The sequence below is a fragment of the Tiliqua scincoides genome, chromosome 6 (genome assembly GCF_035046505.1).
Source record: "Tiliqua scincoides isolate rTilSci1 chromosome 6, rTilSci1.hap2, whole genome shotgun sequence".
Taxonomy (NCBI): Eukaryota; Metazoa; Chordata; class Lepidosauria; order Squamata; family Scincidae; genus Tiliqua; species Tiliqua scincoides.
In genome coordinates, this window is record NC_089826.1 from 77000006 (window position 1) to 77018695 (window position 18690).

The following is an 18690-nucleotide window of genomic DNA, read 5'->3' on the forward strand; positions in this document are numbered from 1 at the left end:
TACAAGAAACTAAGTTCTGTCTAGTAAGCATCTAGTATTTTATTTTTATTTTTCACATGCTTATATCGCCCTTCCTCTAAGGAGCTCAGGGCGGTATACATAGTTCTTCCCCCTCCTTTTGTCCTCACAATATAACCCTGTGACGCTGAGAGATTGGCCCAAAGTCAGCCAGAAAACTTCATTGCTGAGCGGGGATTTGAACCTGGATCTCATATTGCCAGCTGGACAAGCCCTAAGCATGATGTATTGCTTTTAACACGGCCTAGAGAAAAATGAGATGCACACACAATAAAGCCCAAATACAAGATAAAACTTCTGTTCTTTGAATTTGTGGTACTATTTATTGTCAAGAACTTAAGGGTTTTAATACCGCAAATGTTACCAAATACTTTTTGAATTGTTCCTCATTTAAACACTCGGTCAAATCATTTCCCACAGTGATATAACTCCATCTTTGTTTTAGTGGACCAACATTAGTTTGATGAATAATAGTTTTTAATTTGGACTGTCACTTGATTAAAACAATCTTAGCTAACTAATAATAGGTGTTCTGATCCATTATATCTGCAATGTGGAAAAAAACAATCACGATGAAAAAAACAGCTCTGATTTATTCATAGAACCAGTTTTTGTCATAAACCAAAGAGGTTTATCTTGCAAAGAAACCTCACTCAAGGTTTTTATGCTGCCTAGAATTACTGAACATCACTCTCTATAGTACCCACGACATCCTTCTTACCTCTCCAACTTTATTAGCAAGCGCGATCAGATCTCGCTTAGGAGACCAGGCCATAAAAATAACTTCTTGAGGAAGTTGCTTCTCTCCAACCTGCCGGAATGCAGGCATGGCTGCAGCAGGGGCTCCCTAAAACCAAAGGAAATGGGTGTCATTTGGGAGACAGCGGGTGTCACCTTCCACATTAAGTACTGGCTTTATTTAAAAGAAAGCAAGCAAAATCCTGTCTACAGACTGACAACTGATGCTGAGTTTCAAAAACAAAAACATAACAAAATTTAAGAATTGCTAGGAAACCTGCAAGCAAAACAAAAGTTAGAAATCTGTTGACTTCAGATAGCCTAAAAATGAGTCTGGTGATAGGGCCACTAACTTGTTTTGGTTCTTCTGGCAGGGCATCTCCACTTTTAATAACAGAATAAAGTTCAACAGAGATGAAGCTCTGCCCCAATCAAAGTGTTGAATGATTTGGGAGTCTTGATCATAGTAACAAGTAGCCAGGGACACATACTCACTGGTGATTGTGGGATTTTTTTTTTCCTGATAGCTGGGAAACTACCTAACCCAGTGTTTCTCAAACTGTGGGTCGGGACCCACAAGCCAATTTCAGGTGGGTCCCATTCATTTCAATATATTATTTTTAATATAGTAGACTTGATGCTACCATGGTATGTGACTGCATTTGGGGAAATATTACAGACCTGTACTTTTAACAAGCTACTATGTACATTCTTTTAAAAATGATAGTAAATGGGACTTACTCCTGGGTAAGTGTGGGTAGGATTGCAGCCCAGGACTGTTAAAAATTTTCCTTCTTGAGGATGTCACTTCCGGTCATGACATCACTTCTGGTGGGTCCTGGCAGATTCTCATTCTAAAAAGTGGGTCCCAGTGCTAAATGTGTGAGAACCACTGACCTAACCAATCTGACAGAAGGGACGGAGAAACAGTTTGGGCCCAAATTTGAAGCTTGTACTGGGAGTCAAAGACAGTAAGACATACAGAGAATTTCAACCACTTGCATTTCCAACTAGGTATTTGCATATAAGAGTGTTTTTGCTTCCACTACCCTCTGTTGTGCATTTGTAGACAGAGCAGATATTACTAAAACCACCAGCAGACCCCCATAAAAGGGAATCAAAGTTAGTGCCTGCAAACAGGTTGCTAGGACCAAGCCCCTGCTCTAGGCCTCATGTCACCCCCCACCTGCCCCCTCTGATGATTCAGTGGGACTATTGCTGCCACTGGTCCTGAGGGTTCACAGGTCAGCCTGGCCAGGTGAACATGGGCTCATAGTCAGCAGTCCATCTCCAACACCATCCCTGCCTTCAGTGCTGCATCTGAAACTTCTCACTGCTTGGACAGGCGCAGTGGTTCCCAAAGTTTTTAGCGTCGGATCCACCTAAAAAAAAAGCTTTACCAATCACTCAAGGCTGTGGCTATAAAGTTTATTTGGCCATAGTGCTCCCTTCAAGTACCACATTGTTTAACCAATGATGCACATAGTCTAATCTAATTGTCTAGTCGAATTGTCAGTTTTGTGACCCACCAAAAATTGGGTCAAGACCTACAGGTGGGCCACAGACCCACAGTTTTAGCAAGCACCTCTCATTGCCAGCATCTGCCAAGTCCTACTGTCAAGTATTGCTTAAAAGCACAGACCCTTCTGTTCCTTTTTAAGGTATTCTCACTCTCCTGTTGAAATTTCAAAGATGTTTATTTTTTTTTTTAATTTTTCACATATTTATACCACTCTTCCTCCAAGCTCAGAGTGGTATACATGGTTCCTTCCATCCTTTCTGTCCTCACAACAACCCTGTGAGGTAGGCAAGGATGAGAGACACTGACTGGCCCAAGGCCTCCCAGGAAGCTTCGCAGCTGAGCAGGGACTTGAACCTGGATCTTCCAAGTCTAAGCCCAGCTCCCAAACAGGCACCCATCCTGGCTCCCTTGACATATGATTTCTGGCTGCTCTTCTGAGCCTTCAGCAACTGCAGACCAGCCAGGGGAAGCTTTGCAACCCCTGCATCTGGACACTGGGAGAGCTGCACCAGTGGACCTCCAGCCTGCACCCCTTGGGAAGCACCAGCACCTGGCCAGAGTGGGAAGGGGGCCAGCTCCCCTTGCGCCTCTCCTTCTCCTAAGGCTGCCAGGTCCGAGGCGCTTTTTCCTGGGAGTAAGCCCCACTGAACAGAGTGGGGCTTCCTTCTGAGCAGGCACATGCCTAGCATGGTGCTGCTGGGAGCCTTTCCCAGCCCAGCTCCCTCCACCGCCTGGCGCCGGCTTCTCCCAGCAGCTCCTTACCCGGGACGATCCTCTCCTCCCACCCGGCCAGCAGCAGCAGCGCTAGACCCGCCTTCAGCCTCTCCGGCTTCCGGAGGCGGACACGCTTCCCTCCGCATCTCCATTGGTCTCTGGCAGGCGCACGTGTGCGCGGGGAGGCGGCGCAGGCGCTCCCTCCAAAGACCGCACAGGGCAAGCAGTGGCGGGGGGCCTCCCCCCGGGGCATCGGGGCTGGCAGGTGCATCGCAGCGCCCTCCTGCCAGCTTCCCGCGCCTCCCCAGGTTCCCACTCTAGGCTGGCAGCCAGCCCCATTGACTGCATTTGTTGCTTCTGGGCGCCTTCCCAAGGGCAGATGGGTGGGGGGCAAAAGAGGGCAGGGGGACAGCCACAATAGTCTTTGGAGCTCAGGGCTACTAGGCTTCTCGATGCAGAGCCCAGGTCTACCTGATCATGCAGCACTGGCAGCTAGATATGGAAAACCAAACACACTCCTCTCTAAAATCTTTGAAACACAGAAAATTGATTGCAGAAAATGAGCATCCTTGCGTTTAGGCTCACACCGGAATGGACCAAAATGAACTTCCACAGAAGCTGTAGCCCCACAGCTGGGCCCCTGAGCTTCTAGACACTCCTCTGTGGTTATGGGATCCACAAGACAAAGAGCTACTGTGGCAGGCCAGTTTCCTCCCAGATTCGGCAATGTGTTAAGGAAGGTCATGGATGCTTTCCTGAGCCTGGTGTGCATGGCTTGCAGCAGCAGTTAACACTGTGTGCACATAGTTGTCCCAGCATTATGCACTGGCAGAGAGTTCAGGTGAGACAGGAAAATATCAGGTCCCAGGAACTTTGGCTCCTGGGCCCCCTTTCGGATCCTGCACCTGGGTACAAATTACCCTCTTTACCCCCTTCTCCTAGGCTTTGCTGCTTTGTGAAATTTTTTGTTGAAAAGTGGTATAATAATAATAATAATAATAAACCACCCTATAAATGTCTAACCACACCCTTTTGGAGCAATTCTTTATACCCAACCTACAGCCCAATCCTAAACTTCCCAGCGCCCACTGGGGCAGTAGCATCAAAGTGGCTACTGCTGTGTCCAGTGGGCTCTGGGAAGCTGCCAGGAGTTTCCTCAGGGGAAGCCCCAAGCCCCGCAGTGAGGTTTCTTAAGTCTGCGCTCGCTATTTCGCGCAGACTTTTTAGCCCAACACAGAGTTCAGGAACTGGTGGAGCAGAGCTCCCCTAGTCCCATCCCCCTCCCACTCCAGTTTCTCCCCTACCCCACCCTCCTTCCCCCCCCCACCCCCAGAGGTTGCACTGCCAGCCAGTGGTTTCATTTACCCCCAGCAGCGGTATGTCCACCTCCTGCTGGTATTGGGTCCAGCCCCTGACTGGCATGGGCCCAACGCCAGTGCTCCCTGATCTTCCAGTGCCATAAACATGCTTTACAGCACATTTATAGCACCCAGCACCAGCACTAGAGCTCAGCACTGGTGTTAGGGGCCCAATCCTGAACACTCCCATTTCCTTATCCCAGCAGATGAAAGAACACAATGAAGGCAATAGAAAAAGATTTTTTAATATACAGTATATAAAGCATTATTCAATTAAATTTTTGTACTCTGTTAAATAGTATACACTATCACTATTACACTAATACACTATTTTATAATTTTTTATATAATGCACTACTTCTTTCTCTTTTTTTGCCGTGCCCTTCTAGTCTTCTTTCCACTGGTTATTTTCATAACGTTTGCATTTATCAAGTTGTTTTTCTGCGACGGCCTTTTACCACCTCTGCAAAATAAGAGAAAAACACCAGTTGCTGCATTCCACTCCCCAAAACACAGAACATAAAAACTATACTAAACAATCAGTAGCTCCAGAACCTGGGGGGGAAAAAATGCTGTAGCGCATGCAATTTTGGAACATTGGGAGGGTGAAAGTTTACATCTTCTCTGACCTGTTTAGAAGGGGTATGTGGAATCTGTCCCTTACTTATGAATGTTTGTCTCTTCGCGCATGCTTCACATTTTCAGGACATATATCCATGTCATATATATGTTCACCCATGGACATATATCAATGTACATTAGTGATTTAATTTTACAGCATGTTCTTCTTACAAAAGCTGGAGGAAAGCTGTGGCAGGGACACACACACAGTAGCACTCTTCAAGTAGCTGATGGGCTGTTGAATAGAAGAGGGCAAAGATTTGTTTCTGCTGCTGCAGAGAGTGAGACCAGATTCAATGGGCTAAAGATGCAGGAGGGGCGGTTTTGGTTGAGTATCAGGAAAAAAATAAATAATAAGAGTGGTTTGAGAATGCAACTGATTGCCAAGGGAAGTGGTGGGTTCTTTGCTGGAGGTCTTTAAGCAGAAGCTGAACAGGCACCTTTTCTTGCTTCAAGATGGGGATTAGACTAGATGACTCTGAAGACCGAACACTGAAAAGCACAGAGCAGAAGTAGTGCCCAGATCTGAAATATTATTGTGCAAGGCATACATAAATGGACACTGCATTTTAGAAGAAAAGTGCTATATAGAATGACAAGGGATGAACTCAAAGTGCTAGACTTTTGCAGGTCCAACATTGGCTAATATGTTATTTCTTTGGAACACTTTTATTTATAAAAGAAACTACGCAGTTTTCACTTTGGAAATGGAAAAACACACAACATTTGCAATATCCCTAGCCAGTGCGGGACCCACGCCTCCAAATTATTCATGAAAAAGCAGCCCATTTGCTAATTCTTGAGAGAGGCAGCCAAATGTGCCACACGAGAAACTTACTTGCACACTCTCCTAACCACACGCAGTTCAGGACAGGTGGTGCGTTTATGGTCTGCAGCGCCACAAACAAAACATCCTGTTTCAGCATTTGTACAAGAGTGGCCTGGAAGCGCACAGCGATCACAAACGCTGCAGTGAATCCAAGCTACAAAACAAGTGCATAATTTAGAGTTCTGAAAAGGGCAACAATGAAACCACATTTAGTGTTCTTATCTGGAAGGAATTTTAAGCACTAGAAAATGGTAGTCCAACATGTGGCCCATGGGCTACATATGGCCTGCAAGGCCCTTTTGGCACCCCCTGAAAGCCTGGCTGCATCCCCCCCACCTTCTCCCACCTCAGCGGCCTTTTAGTCTCCCTGCCATGCCATTCCAGCTTCTCCTTTGGAGGCAGAGGACCAGGAGCACTGCAGCAGGGAGATCAAAAAGCCCCCTGCACCCACCTCCACCTCTTGCGTCAGAGCCTGCTGAATTACTTCGGCAGGTCAGAACGCAAGCGTAACTGGCGCTGACATCATTGTGTCACCGCCAATTACTTCCGAGTTGGCACTGACGGGGGTCATGCAAAGGTCACCACCCGCCCGGTTGTCCAAAGTTGGGACCACCATGCACTAGAGGAACTAATTAAAAAGGTATGTAAACCTAGGGATCATTCTTTTCTGCTACCAAATATACCCAAGAGGAAACAATGCTCCAGTTTTTGCCAATTGATTTGTAAAGTTTTAAAACTACGGCTAAGAATTTTTCAACTTATCCTGCACGTCCAAGGGGACTCAGTTTCTTGTGCCACAACTCCTCTTCCCCCCATATGCTACATATGCTCCAAACCACTTTTGGAAACAAGTAAGTTGTGATAATATGTGAGAGGAGTCTGTTCTTTAAAAGGATTTTTGGGCAAGCCTAAGCTCTTGGGTGCTTTGAAAGCACTTTGGATCCCAGTCTATCTTATTTGATCCTCTGGTGAGATGGCAGACCAATGAAAAAATATGATTATCTCTCTCTCTTTTTTAAACCAGGCCTCTGAGTTCTTCATGCAAAACTAGGCTTCTATAAAACTGCTTCCATGTTGGAGCCATCATGGTCAGAAACACATCTATTTCTTCTTTCTCTGGAATGACTATCAGAAGATTTAATTCCAATTTAGGGCTCAACTCACACCTGCTCTGCACTGGAAAGCAGAGGTCTCTGGGGTGCTGTGCAGAAATGTCTCCTTTCTCTCATTCCAGCCAATCATAAGCATCCTTTGAATCAAGACACTATGGTACTGTACTATTCAATGACTGTTGCCACGAACAATAAGAAAAGGGAAACACTTCTGGTGGTGAGGTGGAAGAGCACAGGAGCCTATTCTCTGGTTAAGTGGTCTCTTGCTAGAACTCCTACTGCCTATAATGGAGCAGGCAGAGACCATGGTAGTACACGGAAGAACTTTTGTGAACGGCACTCATAACCTGTCCATGTGTCATCAATGGGATTTTTCTTTCTTTTTTTTCTTAATGGAATTTTCCTCTTAATAAAATGTTACCAATTTTACAATGGGTAACCAAAATCAGATTAGCCTTTTTCTTTTCTAACAGAAGAATTTCACTTGCAAAGGCAGTTTGTTTTGAGACAATGAAAATTGTTGTCTCAATGACTAGCAAAACACACAAACATAATTCTCGTCTTAATTGCAATCTGCATTGTAAAAATGTGATTTGCTTTTTTAAAAAAATACTTACATGGTTTTACACATTTTTTGCAAAGAAAACAGTGTGTCCATCGCCTCCCATCCTATTTTAGAAAAAAAAAGCTGGATGTACACATTAAATAAAATTTAAATCATAATTAGTTATCTAATTTTTTGCTACATTGACTCTGCATTAATCTCAACTTTTTAGCATCGGTCTCTTTTTATATTGCAACATTTTTGTACACATTTGTTTGTTTTGAACTTTGAATGTTTCTATCATATTTAAAGACAGCTGGGAGGGCTGTTTAAAAGGATTATAGCAGAAAACATTTTGCCCTTCCTTTCAAATACAAGTTTCTAACAGAGGCTCCAGGGAAAAGAGACCGATGCTAAAAAGTGTCAGAAATTTTAACCACCTGTTTGCTTCTTCCAGAATCATGTTATTACCTGCAAACCCAGCCTCTGGTGCATAGACAGCTCTCACCAGTCAAGTCATGGGCCTTATTAATATTAATAGTGTCTATTAATAATAGGGTCTATTAACAGAGTCTTTAGACTTGCCAAAGGGAAAAAAAAGATGGGGAAGCCCAAATAGCCTCCTCTGACTAATCCCCATAAACTGGTCTATAGCTAGCACATGCATGCTAATCTCTTGGCCACTAGTATATTTCCCAAATTACAGGAATTAGGGTGTGGGAAATGAGTAGCATGTACCCTGCCACCTGATCTGCACCATCCAGTTGCCACTTCCTTCCGTGCTAAATTTGACACATTCCTCTCTGTTCTGTCTTCTCCAGTGACCATTTAAAGCCAATGTGATTACATAAGTTCAGGACTACATCTACCAACCAAGAAATTTACAGCCCATTCCTACCTATGTTTTCATGAAAAAAATAATTTATTTATTATTATTAACAGTATTTATATACCGCTTTTCAACAGAAAGTTCACAAAGCGGTTTACAGAGAAAAATCAAATAACTAATGGCTCTTAAAGAACTAATAATCCCTTGTAAATCAGTGGGATTTTACTCCCACGTGGGTATAGGATTGTAGCCTGAGTTTTTTCAACTGGGGTTTCCATCCCACCCACCTATCCTTGTAGTGACAATATTCACTCACATATTTGTATTCAATTGACATTAAAGACCAGTCTCATTTAATCTCTTCCCCAACACACACTTACTTTTGATGTGCATGAATTGCAGATTTCACAGTGGTGGTTGTTTAAACTGACATAGCGCTGGCACACAGAGCAAAACCTGGCAAGAAGGGAAAAAACGGTTACCAACTCTTGCTAACTGGGCAAAGAGGCACCTTTCAAAGTCGTGTAATATATATTTAGCAGGGGAAGAGCAACTATCCCTCTTCACCCCAACAAGGTGTCTTTCCAGTGGCTGTTGCCGGTATCTCTTATGTATTTCTGTTTTTAGATTATGAGCCCTTTGGGGACTAGGAACCTTTATTGCTTTATTTTACTATGTAAACCACTTTGTGAACTGCTCCTGTTGAAAAGCATTATATAAATATTACCCCAAGTGATATTTCACTGTGTTAAAATTGAATAAGCTAATATGTTTATAAGCTACATCAATACTTAAAGTATTTTTTAATAAGTTTAGTTGTACTTAGATTAACAAAAATTACCTGTAACCTTCATCAGCAGGAAGCATTACCAAATGCGGTGAAAGGTTGGTAAAAATACGAACAGGGGACTGTTTACGACCCATCTTTCCATGCTTGAAGAGGGCATGATTATCATAGTCTACCTAGAAAACAGATGTGTCAGGAAGAAAGGGGAAGATGCAGTGAAAAACAACTTCTAAACAAGTATTGGACAAAGCTATATCATGTAAGTTTTCCATCTTTCACTATCTACACCTACAAGTTACTGAATTGAATACTGAACTGAGTTAGAAGTTCCTACTTTAGTATGCCTGTTCCCTGGGAGAAGAGGAACTGGCCTGCATAATCGTCTGGCTTGACACATGGACAAGTCATAAGGCCCCCAATTCCCATGCTTCAATCAATGGGATAGTCTCTTGCTGTAGACTCTTGGGTCCCCCAAAGTTGCAGCTACAAGCCCTTCGCCAGACCAGGCCTCTGATGGGATCCTGCAAATACATTACGAGTGGCGCTCAAATCTTCCTTGGAGAAACTGAATTGTAAAAAATGTTTTAATATCTAACTGGATGAATTTGTGGATGTATGCAGAACAAGCTATCAAAACAAAGAGTAGACATTTATAAATACATGGCGAGTGTATCAAAAATGAGCAGACTTCTAAATATCTGTGATAAAGCATGTACTTTTTCTAATGCACAAGTTATCTTTGGTCATACCTGATAATCCAGCATACTGAAATCTGGGAAAAATTCAAGAATGCGCGACTCCAAAAAATATGGAAATATCCAAAGTATGGGTAACTCTTTGCTGGAAGGATCTGCTAAGCAAAAGAAATGTATTTCTGCACTTTTAGTAAAAGTAATACAGAACAGATAAAAGTTTACAAGCAGGCTAACTAGAAATACATTTTAGTACAGCTACTGCCCCCTGGTTTCTAGCTAAAGCTTTGGTAGATTCATCAATTAATTAAATCCAGCCCATTGCAAATAATAATTGTTCAACTGAAGTATTAAATCAGCATAGAGTCACCTATTATGGATGAGGGATTGTGTCTTTAAAGCAGATAATCATTTTTTAAAATCCATTGAAAATATTTATTCCAGCAAGGAACATCACACAGTTACCTGCATCTCCTGATTGTCTCCACATTGCAATCAGCTTTTTGAAACTAAAAGCCAGAGCTTCAACCAAACCTCCAAATGGCGGATCGGTCACCATGATGACATCTTTGCCTTTGCTTTGCTGCAAAAATTTCTGACAGATTTCATATGCAGCCTGCAAGAGAACAAAGTTAGTTTTCCAAATATACTAAGGCCTCAACTCTCTTTTTCTTTAACAAATAGATCAGCTCCCACCAATCATTTCAAAACCCTGTTCTATAAAAGCATTATGGTCTGCAAGATGTAGTTTTGATAAAACGTTCCAAGACTTTTGTTGGTCCTTACCTCTCCACCAAAGAAATGATGGTTAAACATATTGTAGTGGCAGAAGTCCCCTTCTGTATAAAACTGAGAATATCTGTAAAATAATTATTTCCATTACATTTAAAAGCTATAGAAGTTCACATCCAAAGAACTGATTAACTAATTCAAACCAATAGGTGAAATTGCCTCTGTTCCCAGCCTCTCCCACTCTTTATTCAAGGGTCCATCTTTTGCAGTCATTGCCTGTTCTGCCTTCCTTCAACCACCATTATCAGTACTATTATGAAGGATATTTAATAATCTATCCAGTTGACTATCCCATTATCCTTTTGGATTACTTGCTCTTTTGTTTCCCTATTTCCTGGGACATCTTTAAGTGCTCGGTCTGACCCATAAAGTTGTCCCTATGGCCTGTGCAAGGTTTTGATCTGAACCAGGGGTCTCCAAACCCTGGCCCTGGGGCCAGATGCGGCCCGCAGCGAGCCTCTATCCAGCCTGCGACCAGGCTCTTGTCCCCTGAAAGCCTCTGGCACACTCGATTGAATATGACCAGAGCTGTGCTCTGATTGCATCTAGAGGATGTTCTGAGGGCTGGAGAGGCTGAGTGAATGAGCCCACTCATTCATTTATTCATTCATCTAAGTTCCATCTCTAATTTATTTATTTAAAATTTTATATTTAAAATTTTTTCCGGCCCTCAGCATTGCGCTAGATATTTCATGTGGCCCTCTGGCCAAAAAGTTTGGAGACCCCTGATCTGAACTAAAAGGGACCATTTCCCTTTCCTCACAGATATTCTGACAACCTTGTTCCCTAAACAAATGGAAAATTTGGAAAACATTTGATGACATCACACCGGTTTGGCCAACTAGTGTCAGAGGTTTCACTACCACAAGTACAATATAATATAAATGACTTACAGTGCAATCCTATGCATGCTTAATTGGAAGTAAGTTCCACTGTGTTTAATTGGGCTCCATCCCAGGAAATTGGCTATACCAGATGTTCCCAAACTGGGACACCATGATGCCCCAGCCAGGGAAGCCCTGAATCTGCCCTTTTAAGCGATTGCGCAACCAGAAGTGGGTTGTGATAGCTATTTTTAGACATTCTGAGACCTGCAGCGGCGTCCACAGGCTCCCTGCACCCCTCTGGGAGGCCAGTACTGCCCCTGGTTAAGTACAAACCCCTTTTTGTCTCTGGCAGCAGCCCCTTCCCCCACAAAGATTTAAAGCGGTTCCCAAACTCCCAAAGAGTTTGAGAACCGCTTGCCAATACAATTGCAGCCTTAAAGCTTTTACTGACTATAAAACAAGTTAGGATAACAAGATTTGAATATTTGTTCTCAATATTTAAATACTTTTTTTTTCATTTTTCATCCACATAACAGAGAAAATAACTGCATATACTGGGCATATAATGACGAAGTTCTGAAATGGTAGATCAGAAAAGGAAGAGCTCTTTATTTAGATTTCAATAAATCCTACCTAAAATCAATATCTAATAAGAGACTCGTAACGCAGATATTTTGGTCTTGTGATGCTTGAAATTTGATCAATTCATGAAGTCTGTAAAAATTAACACAAAAGTTATTTAAATATATAATACTTCAGATAATATTTAATGAAGCTGCTTTTCTCTTTATTTCTGTTTATTTAGGTTTTGCACACATCCACATGTTATATAGTTAGTTACCTACATTTTTCGCCGACCAAAATAAATTTGCGGCTAAATAAGGTTAAGCTTTGCCATTCATCCATTTTTAAACTTTCATCCATGCTCTGGTCTATAACCAGACATTGCTGTACCAAAGCCTACAAGATAGGCTGGTTAACAAGATAAAGCTGGTGCTGTTTGGAAAAAGCCCCCCCCCCGCCCCCGTGAGCAGGCACGTCATGGTGCCGTGTTTCTTTCAAGTTGATCCTGGCACAAGGACGCTCTAGGCAGTCGTGTCTATTGCCCAGCATCCCAGAAAGTCATGCAACAGGATGCCTGGGCAGACACAACTGCCCAGATCATCCCTGTGCCAGGATCAGCTTGAAAGAAATGTGGTGCCATGGTGGAATGGTGAACTCCACTTGGGACAGGGAGGGCTTTTTTGGGACACAGTGTTTCTACTTTGGAGACTGGTGACTTAGATGAAAGTTCTCCTCTACATCTGAACTTTTAGAAGTCGCTCACTCAACTGTCTGAGCAATGTCAAGTGCTTTGAGCCAAAGGCCTTTAAATCTCTCGGAGGCAGCATCTACACCCCAGTATTAAGAAGCATAACTGGGAACAAGGGACATACCTTGGGGTGCCAACACAAAGCACTCTTTTGAATCCTAGCGCAACGATCAGGTCCAGCAGGAACTGGCAACTTCTGTCAGCAAACAGATATTGTGCATTTGTTTTCTTGTTCTCCAGGGGACTGAGAAGTTGGCTGGGTCTTTTCAGGTGAGCAGGCGAGATATTGCTAAGTATCTGATGTCCAGCATGTTTTCCCCACTCGGCTGGCAAAAGGAGCTGTTGACATTCTTGACAAAACTTCCTTTTTGACAGTGGCAAGAGGGCAAACTCTTTGTACCTGGAATTTACAACATTAACTATAAAAATGTCATATCACTACATGCATTTGCTTGCATTTATCTTGGATTAGTCTCCTAAGTCTTGGCGTGCTTGCCTAGCACCCCAGGCTAGATTGTCAACTGTTTTGGGTAGAGTCCTGTCTTTTGCTTTCATTACTCTGTAAAGTGCCATGTATACTGATGGCGCTATATAAAATATTAACTGTAAGAGCAGCAGCTCCAAATTATTTCAGCAGATGAGTTTGTAATATGCTGGATTCTTTTCCACTGATGTCACGGACAGAACTTTGGTTGGATTACATTTCATTACAGTATGTAATACCTTGTCACATTTTCTGCGTGAGAGAAAGGGGGTCGATGACTTTGGTTGTACTTTTCCCGTGCTAGAAGTCTCGCTTCCGACACCTGGAAAACACAGAAAATACATATCTCAAAAAAATAAAAGAAGCTGTAAATCAAAATGAACATCTTCCATGAATTGATACAAATTTCAAAGATTCAGTTTTCTTCTTCTCTGAAGTGTACAATCAGAGCTCTTCAAGGCAGGCTTTTCTTTGTGTGCTTATATTACTTTGCCATCATGGTTATCAACGGCATTTTATAAACAATAAAAATGACATCTTTCTGGTTGCCTTCTAAACAGCATTTCCTCCCTCTTTCACCCCATTTTGTTATGTTTTTAAAGCTAATGGCAGAGATGAGCTACAATTTTTGTCATTTTGTAAAACTTATGATTTTTAAAAATCTTATCAACATCAATGCTTGTGATCTTGTAAGAGACTAATGGGTCAGTTGGATTAGGAAGCTAATTCCCTTCATCTCTTCTGAATGGGGGGGCAGAGAAAATGCCAACTAGCAAATGCCAGTGATATACAACATCCTATATTTGGAGGTGGGGTGGGGAAATCAAGTTGTTTAGGATTAGTCTCCTGACAAGTTCCTTTGCTCCCCTACAGCATCTGAAATTAAGTACATGATGCAGCCACAGTAACATACTTTCAAGCTTGCTGTTTTCAACAAGAAAAATATAAGCAAATGCATGCAACTTAAAAGTGCTTAGCTTTGTCAAACTACAGTTTCTATAGTAACAGCACAGGCCTATGCATGTTTGTTCAGAAATAAGTTTCACATTATACAAAGGGTTTGACTACCAAGAAAGAAAAGATTGCAGTCCAAGTGGTTTAACCTTCCTCTAAAACACTGTTTCCCAACCTATGGCCCATGGACCACAGGTGGTCTGCAAGACCCTGAGAAGTGGTCAGCGAGGTCTCACTTGAATGCCTTCCAGTGTCTTGCCAAGTGAATATTCCCCCATGGACCAGCAGAGACGGTGGAGAGCAGACTGCCCACAGTTGGCACTGAAGTATCAGCTACAGCTATGGGCAGTCCATTCTCTGCCCTCCCTGGTAGACCGTGGGGGAGTATTTGCTTGGAAGACACTTCCCCATGGACCACCAGAGAGGGCAGAGAATTGACTTCTTGCAGCTGCAGCTGGCAATGAAATAAGCAACTGACAAAGCCTCTCTAAAAATAATACTAATAAATCTCTAATAAATCTTCTGTAATCATTACGAAGTTAATTGTATTTTTTTGTGTGCAGGGGGCTGGGGTTGTGAGTGGTCCACAATTCCAGTTTTTTGCCTCAGTGGTCTGAGCCTAAAAGTTGGGAATCACTGCTCTAAAATATGTGTCCTTTGGCTTACCTTTTCATTTTCCCACTGGAAAAAGTTACAGTCTTTTCTTTCTCTACAAGCAGAACAAGCATAAAATCTTCTTCCCTCTTCCTTGTCTTCAAGACGTTTTGAAAACAGGAGAGTAGGTCCTAAAAGAGAAAAAAAGTTCCAACCTTCCAAAGAGTTAATGGTAATATAGATGTTTGAGAGTTCTAAGAGTAATCCGAAGACAGCACAGTAGAAACAACTACAGTAGTTCCTGCTTAGGACAAAAGAATGCACACACTAAACGAGAGTTGTAAAATACTGAAAAAAAATTGCCAACTGTATCAAAGGGCACCAGGCCGCAGGTTGTGTCTGTTGTCTTGTGTGCTCCCTGGGGTATTTGGTGGGCCACTGTGAGATACAGGAAGCTGGACTACATGGGCCTTTGGCCTGATCCAGCGGGGCTCTTCTTATGTTACAAAATTATGCAGGGGATGGACAGAGTGGATAGAGATGCTCTTTACACTCTCACATAACACCAGAACCAGGGGACATCCACGAAAATTGAGTGTTGGGAGAGTTAGAACAGACAAAAGAAAATATTTCTTTACTCAGCATGTGGTTGGTATGTGGAACTCCTTGCCACAGGATGTGGTGACGGCACCTGGCCCGGATGCCTTTAAAAGGAGATTGGACAAGTTTCTGGAGGGAAAATGCATTATGAGTTACAAGCCATGATGTGTATGTGCAACCTCCTGATTTTATAAATGGGCTATGTCAGAAGGCCAGATGCAAGGGATGGCACCAGGATGCAGGTCTCTTGTTATCTGGTGTGCTCCCTGGGGCATTTGGTGGGCCACTGCAGAGATACAGGAAGCTGGACTAGATGGGCCTATGGCCTGATCCAGTGGGGCTGTCCTTATGTTCTTAAAGGTGTAATAAGACTACAGAGTGAAATTCCATGTGATAGTTAGAAGCGCAGAAAGCAGTGTTATGCGGTGTTTTTTTTATTCCAAGGGCGCATTTTAATAAATTATGAATTAGAATTGCTTTAAAAATATACTAGGTAGATGATACAGGTGACATAGTGTCAGCAGATGTAGCCACTGCATTATTTCTAACCAAAAAAGTATATTATTCTGATTTCTGAAAAATATTTTAGACCACCAAAAAGGCAGTGTTTTGTGTTTTTAACAAACAAGTGAACAAAAAAGCCCCTATCTATGCATGTCTACTCAGAAGTCAGTCCCATTACACTGAATGGGGTTTACTCCAAGGTAAGTCTGTATAAGAGTGCAGACTCTGGAAGTGCTTAGCTTTGACTGGCAGCAGCACCATCCTATGCATGTCTACTCAGAAGTAAACCTCATTACAGTGAATGGGGCTTACTCCCAGGAAAGTGTGCCTAGGAATGCAGCATCAGCCTGGAAGTTCCATCAGGAGTGTGCCTTGGCCCCTCTCCCCCCAGCCCCAGCATTCAAGGGGTTTCCACTATGTACTTCACTACTTACCATGTGGGCAATGGGGAGCCTGAGTTGCAGAGTCCTGATCCAGGAACAGCTTCACCCCCAAGCGCTGCACCCTCTCCATCACCAGCTGCAGGCTTCCTTCTGGCAACCCGAGTGGCGCATGCGCACTGCAATAAGCACTTCCGGTTCCCAGTCGAAGCAGCAAAGCGTGAAAACAGCACAGGGCGCCCTGGAGGTGGCAGAGCTCCACGCATATGGCGGCGTTCCAACAGAAGCCAGAAGTGAAGGTGCACTAGTTTTTTCCTTACCTCTATGGTCTGTTTGCCACTGAGAGAGGGAAGCGAATCCTAGAGCGCCCAGAAAGGAGGAACGGCTGAACTAGACTCCTCCAGGCTCCCTTGTAGAGTCCTCCAGCCCACTCCTGCTCTCTTAAGGATGCTTCAAAGGGGGAAATGAAATGTCTGCTTGGGCCAACAGACAGTGTGAAGCATGTTATGGGAGAATCTTCACTCAGTGCCTGAGTTAGAACACACAAAAGGAAATATTTCTTTGCCCAGCATGCTATTAGTCAGTGGAACTCCTTGCCACTGGATGTGGGGATGGCTTCAGGCCTAGAAGCCTTTAAAAAGGGGAATGGACACACTGGGGCAAAAAACTGTATAGGCTAATGCAGTGGTTATCAAACTGTGGGTCAGGACCCACTAGGTGGGTGCCCATTCATTTCAATATTTTATTTTTAATATATTAGACTCGATGCTACCATGGCATGTGACTGCATTTGGGGAAATGTGACAGATCTGTAGTTTTAACAGGCTACTTACTATGCATATGCTTTAACAACTTTCAGTCAATGGGACTTACTGCTGGGTAAGTGTGGGTAGGATTGTAGCCTCAGATTGTTAAAAATTTTCCAGTTGATGTCAGTTCCGGTCATGACCTCACTTGCGGTGGGTCCTGACAGATTTTCATTTTAAAAAGTGGGTGTGTGAGAACCACTGCTGTATATTTTTGGCGCAGTGAGCCAAAAGTGTTGTAGCCTTTCCTTTAAGGAAAATGCTCAATTCATCTGATGCTTATTACTGTCTGCAACTTGTTCTTTAGCTACATACCATACTTCTGCCTTAAATTTAACCATCAATTGAAAAATACTCCACTAATTCCTTGAATAGTTTAGCAGAGGAATTTTCAAGTGCCACCTAGTGGCCAAATAATGGTAACCTGATAAGTAACAGTTAAGTTCCATTGGGGAAATGGTCTGAAATAGCAGAGGCATGGATAGTCCATGTATCAGGTTTTGAAACCAAAAATATCTAAAAGTGTTCTGGTGAATGGAGAATACAAGAGGATCATCCCACAAAGATAGGCTAAGGATCCTCCATGCATCTACTACATGCACTATACACTTGAACTGCCATCAATACACCTGAGATGGTATGAGGGTATATGTGTCTAGTAATGGGTTTGTTTCATTAAAATCACCCTTAGTAAAGCACTCATATTGTAAAATATAAAGATAGTGGAAGCAGTCATGGAAACATTGTAGGGAATGTTGGTTGAGGCTATACATTCCCTCTTTTGAGTGCTAGGCTGACTCCGAAGTTAGAAAGAATGCCACGTTCTTATCGGCTGAAGACCTGCAAGGTTGGCAACCGGAATGACAAAGCAGCCATTTGGGTCTGAAATTGATTGGATAACACTGAAATTTGAATCAATATACGTACTAGAATGGCCACTGTCTCTTCTTTGATGACTTGCTTACATATTCTGATTCTGCAACGTGTTTCTTGTAGGAAAACAATTTCTATTTTTTTTCAGCTTGACCAAAACTGGTCACCTCTCATTTAGGCTACCCAGTGACATTTCAGGAAATCAGCACAGAACCAGCTATATTCTCATTATCATTAATGATAATTTAACAAAGGAACCTGAATGAAGAATCTGAGTTATACGTAGTAGTTTATAAACCTGCTCAAAGTTATCTGAAGTAGCAAATAGCTCCAAGGAAGACGAGAGGTGAGTAGCAACCAATACACAAATCAACAGACTGTAAACAAACATACCAGGTGTCTCTTTGGCATATCAGGTCCCATCCAGTGCTGCTCAGAAGTGGCAACAAATATGGTATTCCATAAGTTCCTGAGACCCTTAAAGAACCATTCTTCAGCCATTCCAATTCTGACACTGCTTTGTACAATAGATGCTTGTGTACAATCACCAATTTTTAGCAGATTGATAAAAACTATCTTCTTCATTTGCAGCTGAAACAGGGAATGAGAGAACAGAGCATGGAGTCTTTCCTTGAAGGAGAGTAGATCTCACCATTACTGCGACTTGTCCTTTGCATGTATGAGTCAAATGAAGAAGGAGTGGCACAAAACATTCTCTCTCCCTGACCAGTAGTAAGCTGCAGAGGTGTAAAAATCATGCCTGGAATTTTGCCAGTCAAGAGCTCCCTCAGCAAGCCTCT

At 42.8% G+C, this 18690-nt stretch overlaps 2 protein-coding genes across 2 annotated transcripts in view; both read right to left on the reverse strand.

Annotated features, from left to right (window-relative positions):
• Positions 1-3109, reverse strand: part of ANAPC4 (anaphase promoting complex subunit 4) — a 33542-nt gene extending 30433 nt beyond the window's left edge. The window contains exons 1-2 of the mRNA XM_066631757.1: positions 3041-3109; positions 740-865 (exon numbers count right to left, since the gene is read on the reverse strand). Coding sequence (XP_066487854.1) covers positions 740-847 — 108 coding nt within the window. The 5' untranslated portion in view covers positions 848-865; positions 3041-3109. The remainder of the gene's footprint in view (positions 1-739; positions 866-3040) is intronic.
• Positions 3110-4673: 1564 nt separating this feature from the next.
• Positions 4674-16344, reverse strand: ZCCHC4 (zinc finger CCHC-type containing 4). Its single transcript, XM_066632414.1, has 13 exons — positions 16266-16344; positions 14800-14918; positions 13419-13501; positions 12820-13095; positions 12017-12097; positions 10551-10623; positions 10230-10380; positions 9822-9922; positions 9127-9248; positions 8666-8741; positions 7530-7581; positions 5810-5954; positions 4674-4813 (listed from the first exon to the last, which is right to left on the reverse strand). The coding sequence occupies exons 1-13, from the start codon at positions 16342-16344 to the stop codon at positions 4705-4707; spliced, it is 1467 nt and encodes a 488-aa protein (XP_066488511.1). The 3' UTR covers positions 4674-4704.
• Positions 16345-18690: the final 2346 nt, after the last annotated feature.

Bases quoted from the DNA above. Each gene is read 5' to 3' on its own strand.
- ZCCHC4 (XM_066632414.1), bottom strand. From the start codon at position 16,344: ATGGAGAGGGTGCAGCGCTTGGGGGTGAAGCTGTTCCTGGATCAGGAC. The intron at 14,919-16,265 runs GTAAGTAGTGAA...TTTCTCTTTTAG, and splicing joins GGCTCCCCATTGCCCACATG to GACCTACTCTCCTGTTTTCA. The intron at 12,098-12,819 runs GTATGTCCCTTG...TAATTTTTACAG, and splicing joins CTTTGTGTTGGCACCCCAAG to ACTTCATGAATTGATCAAAT.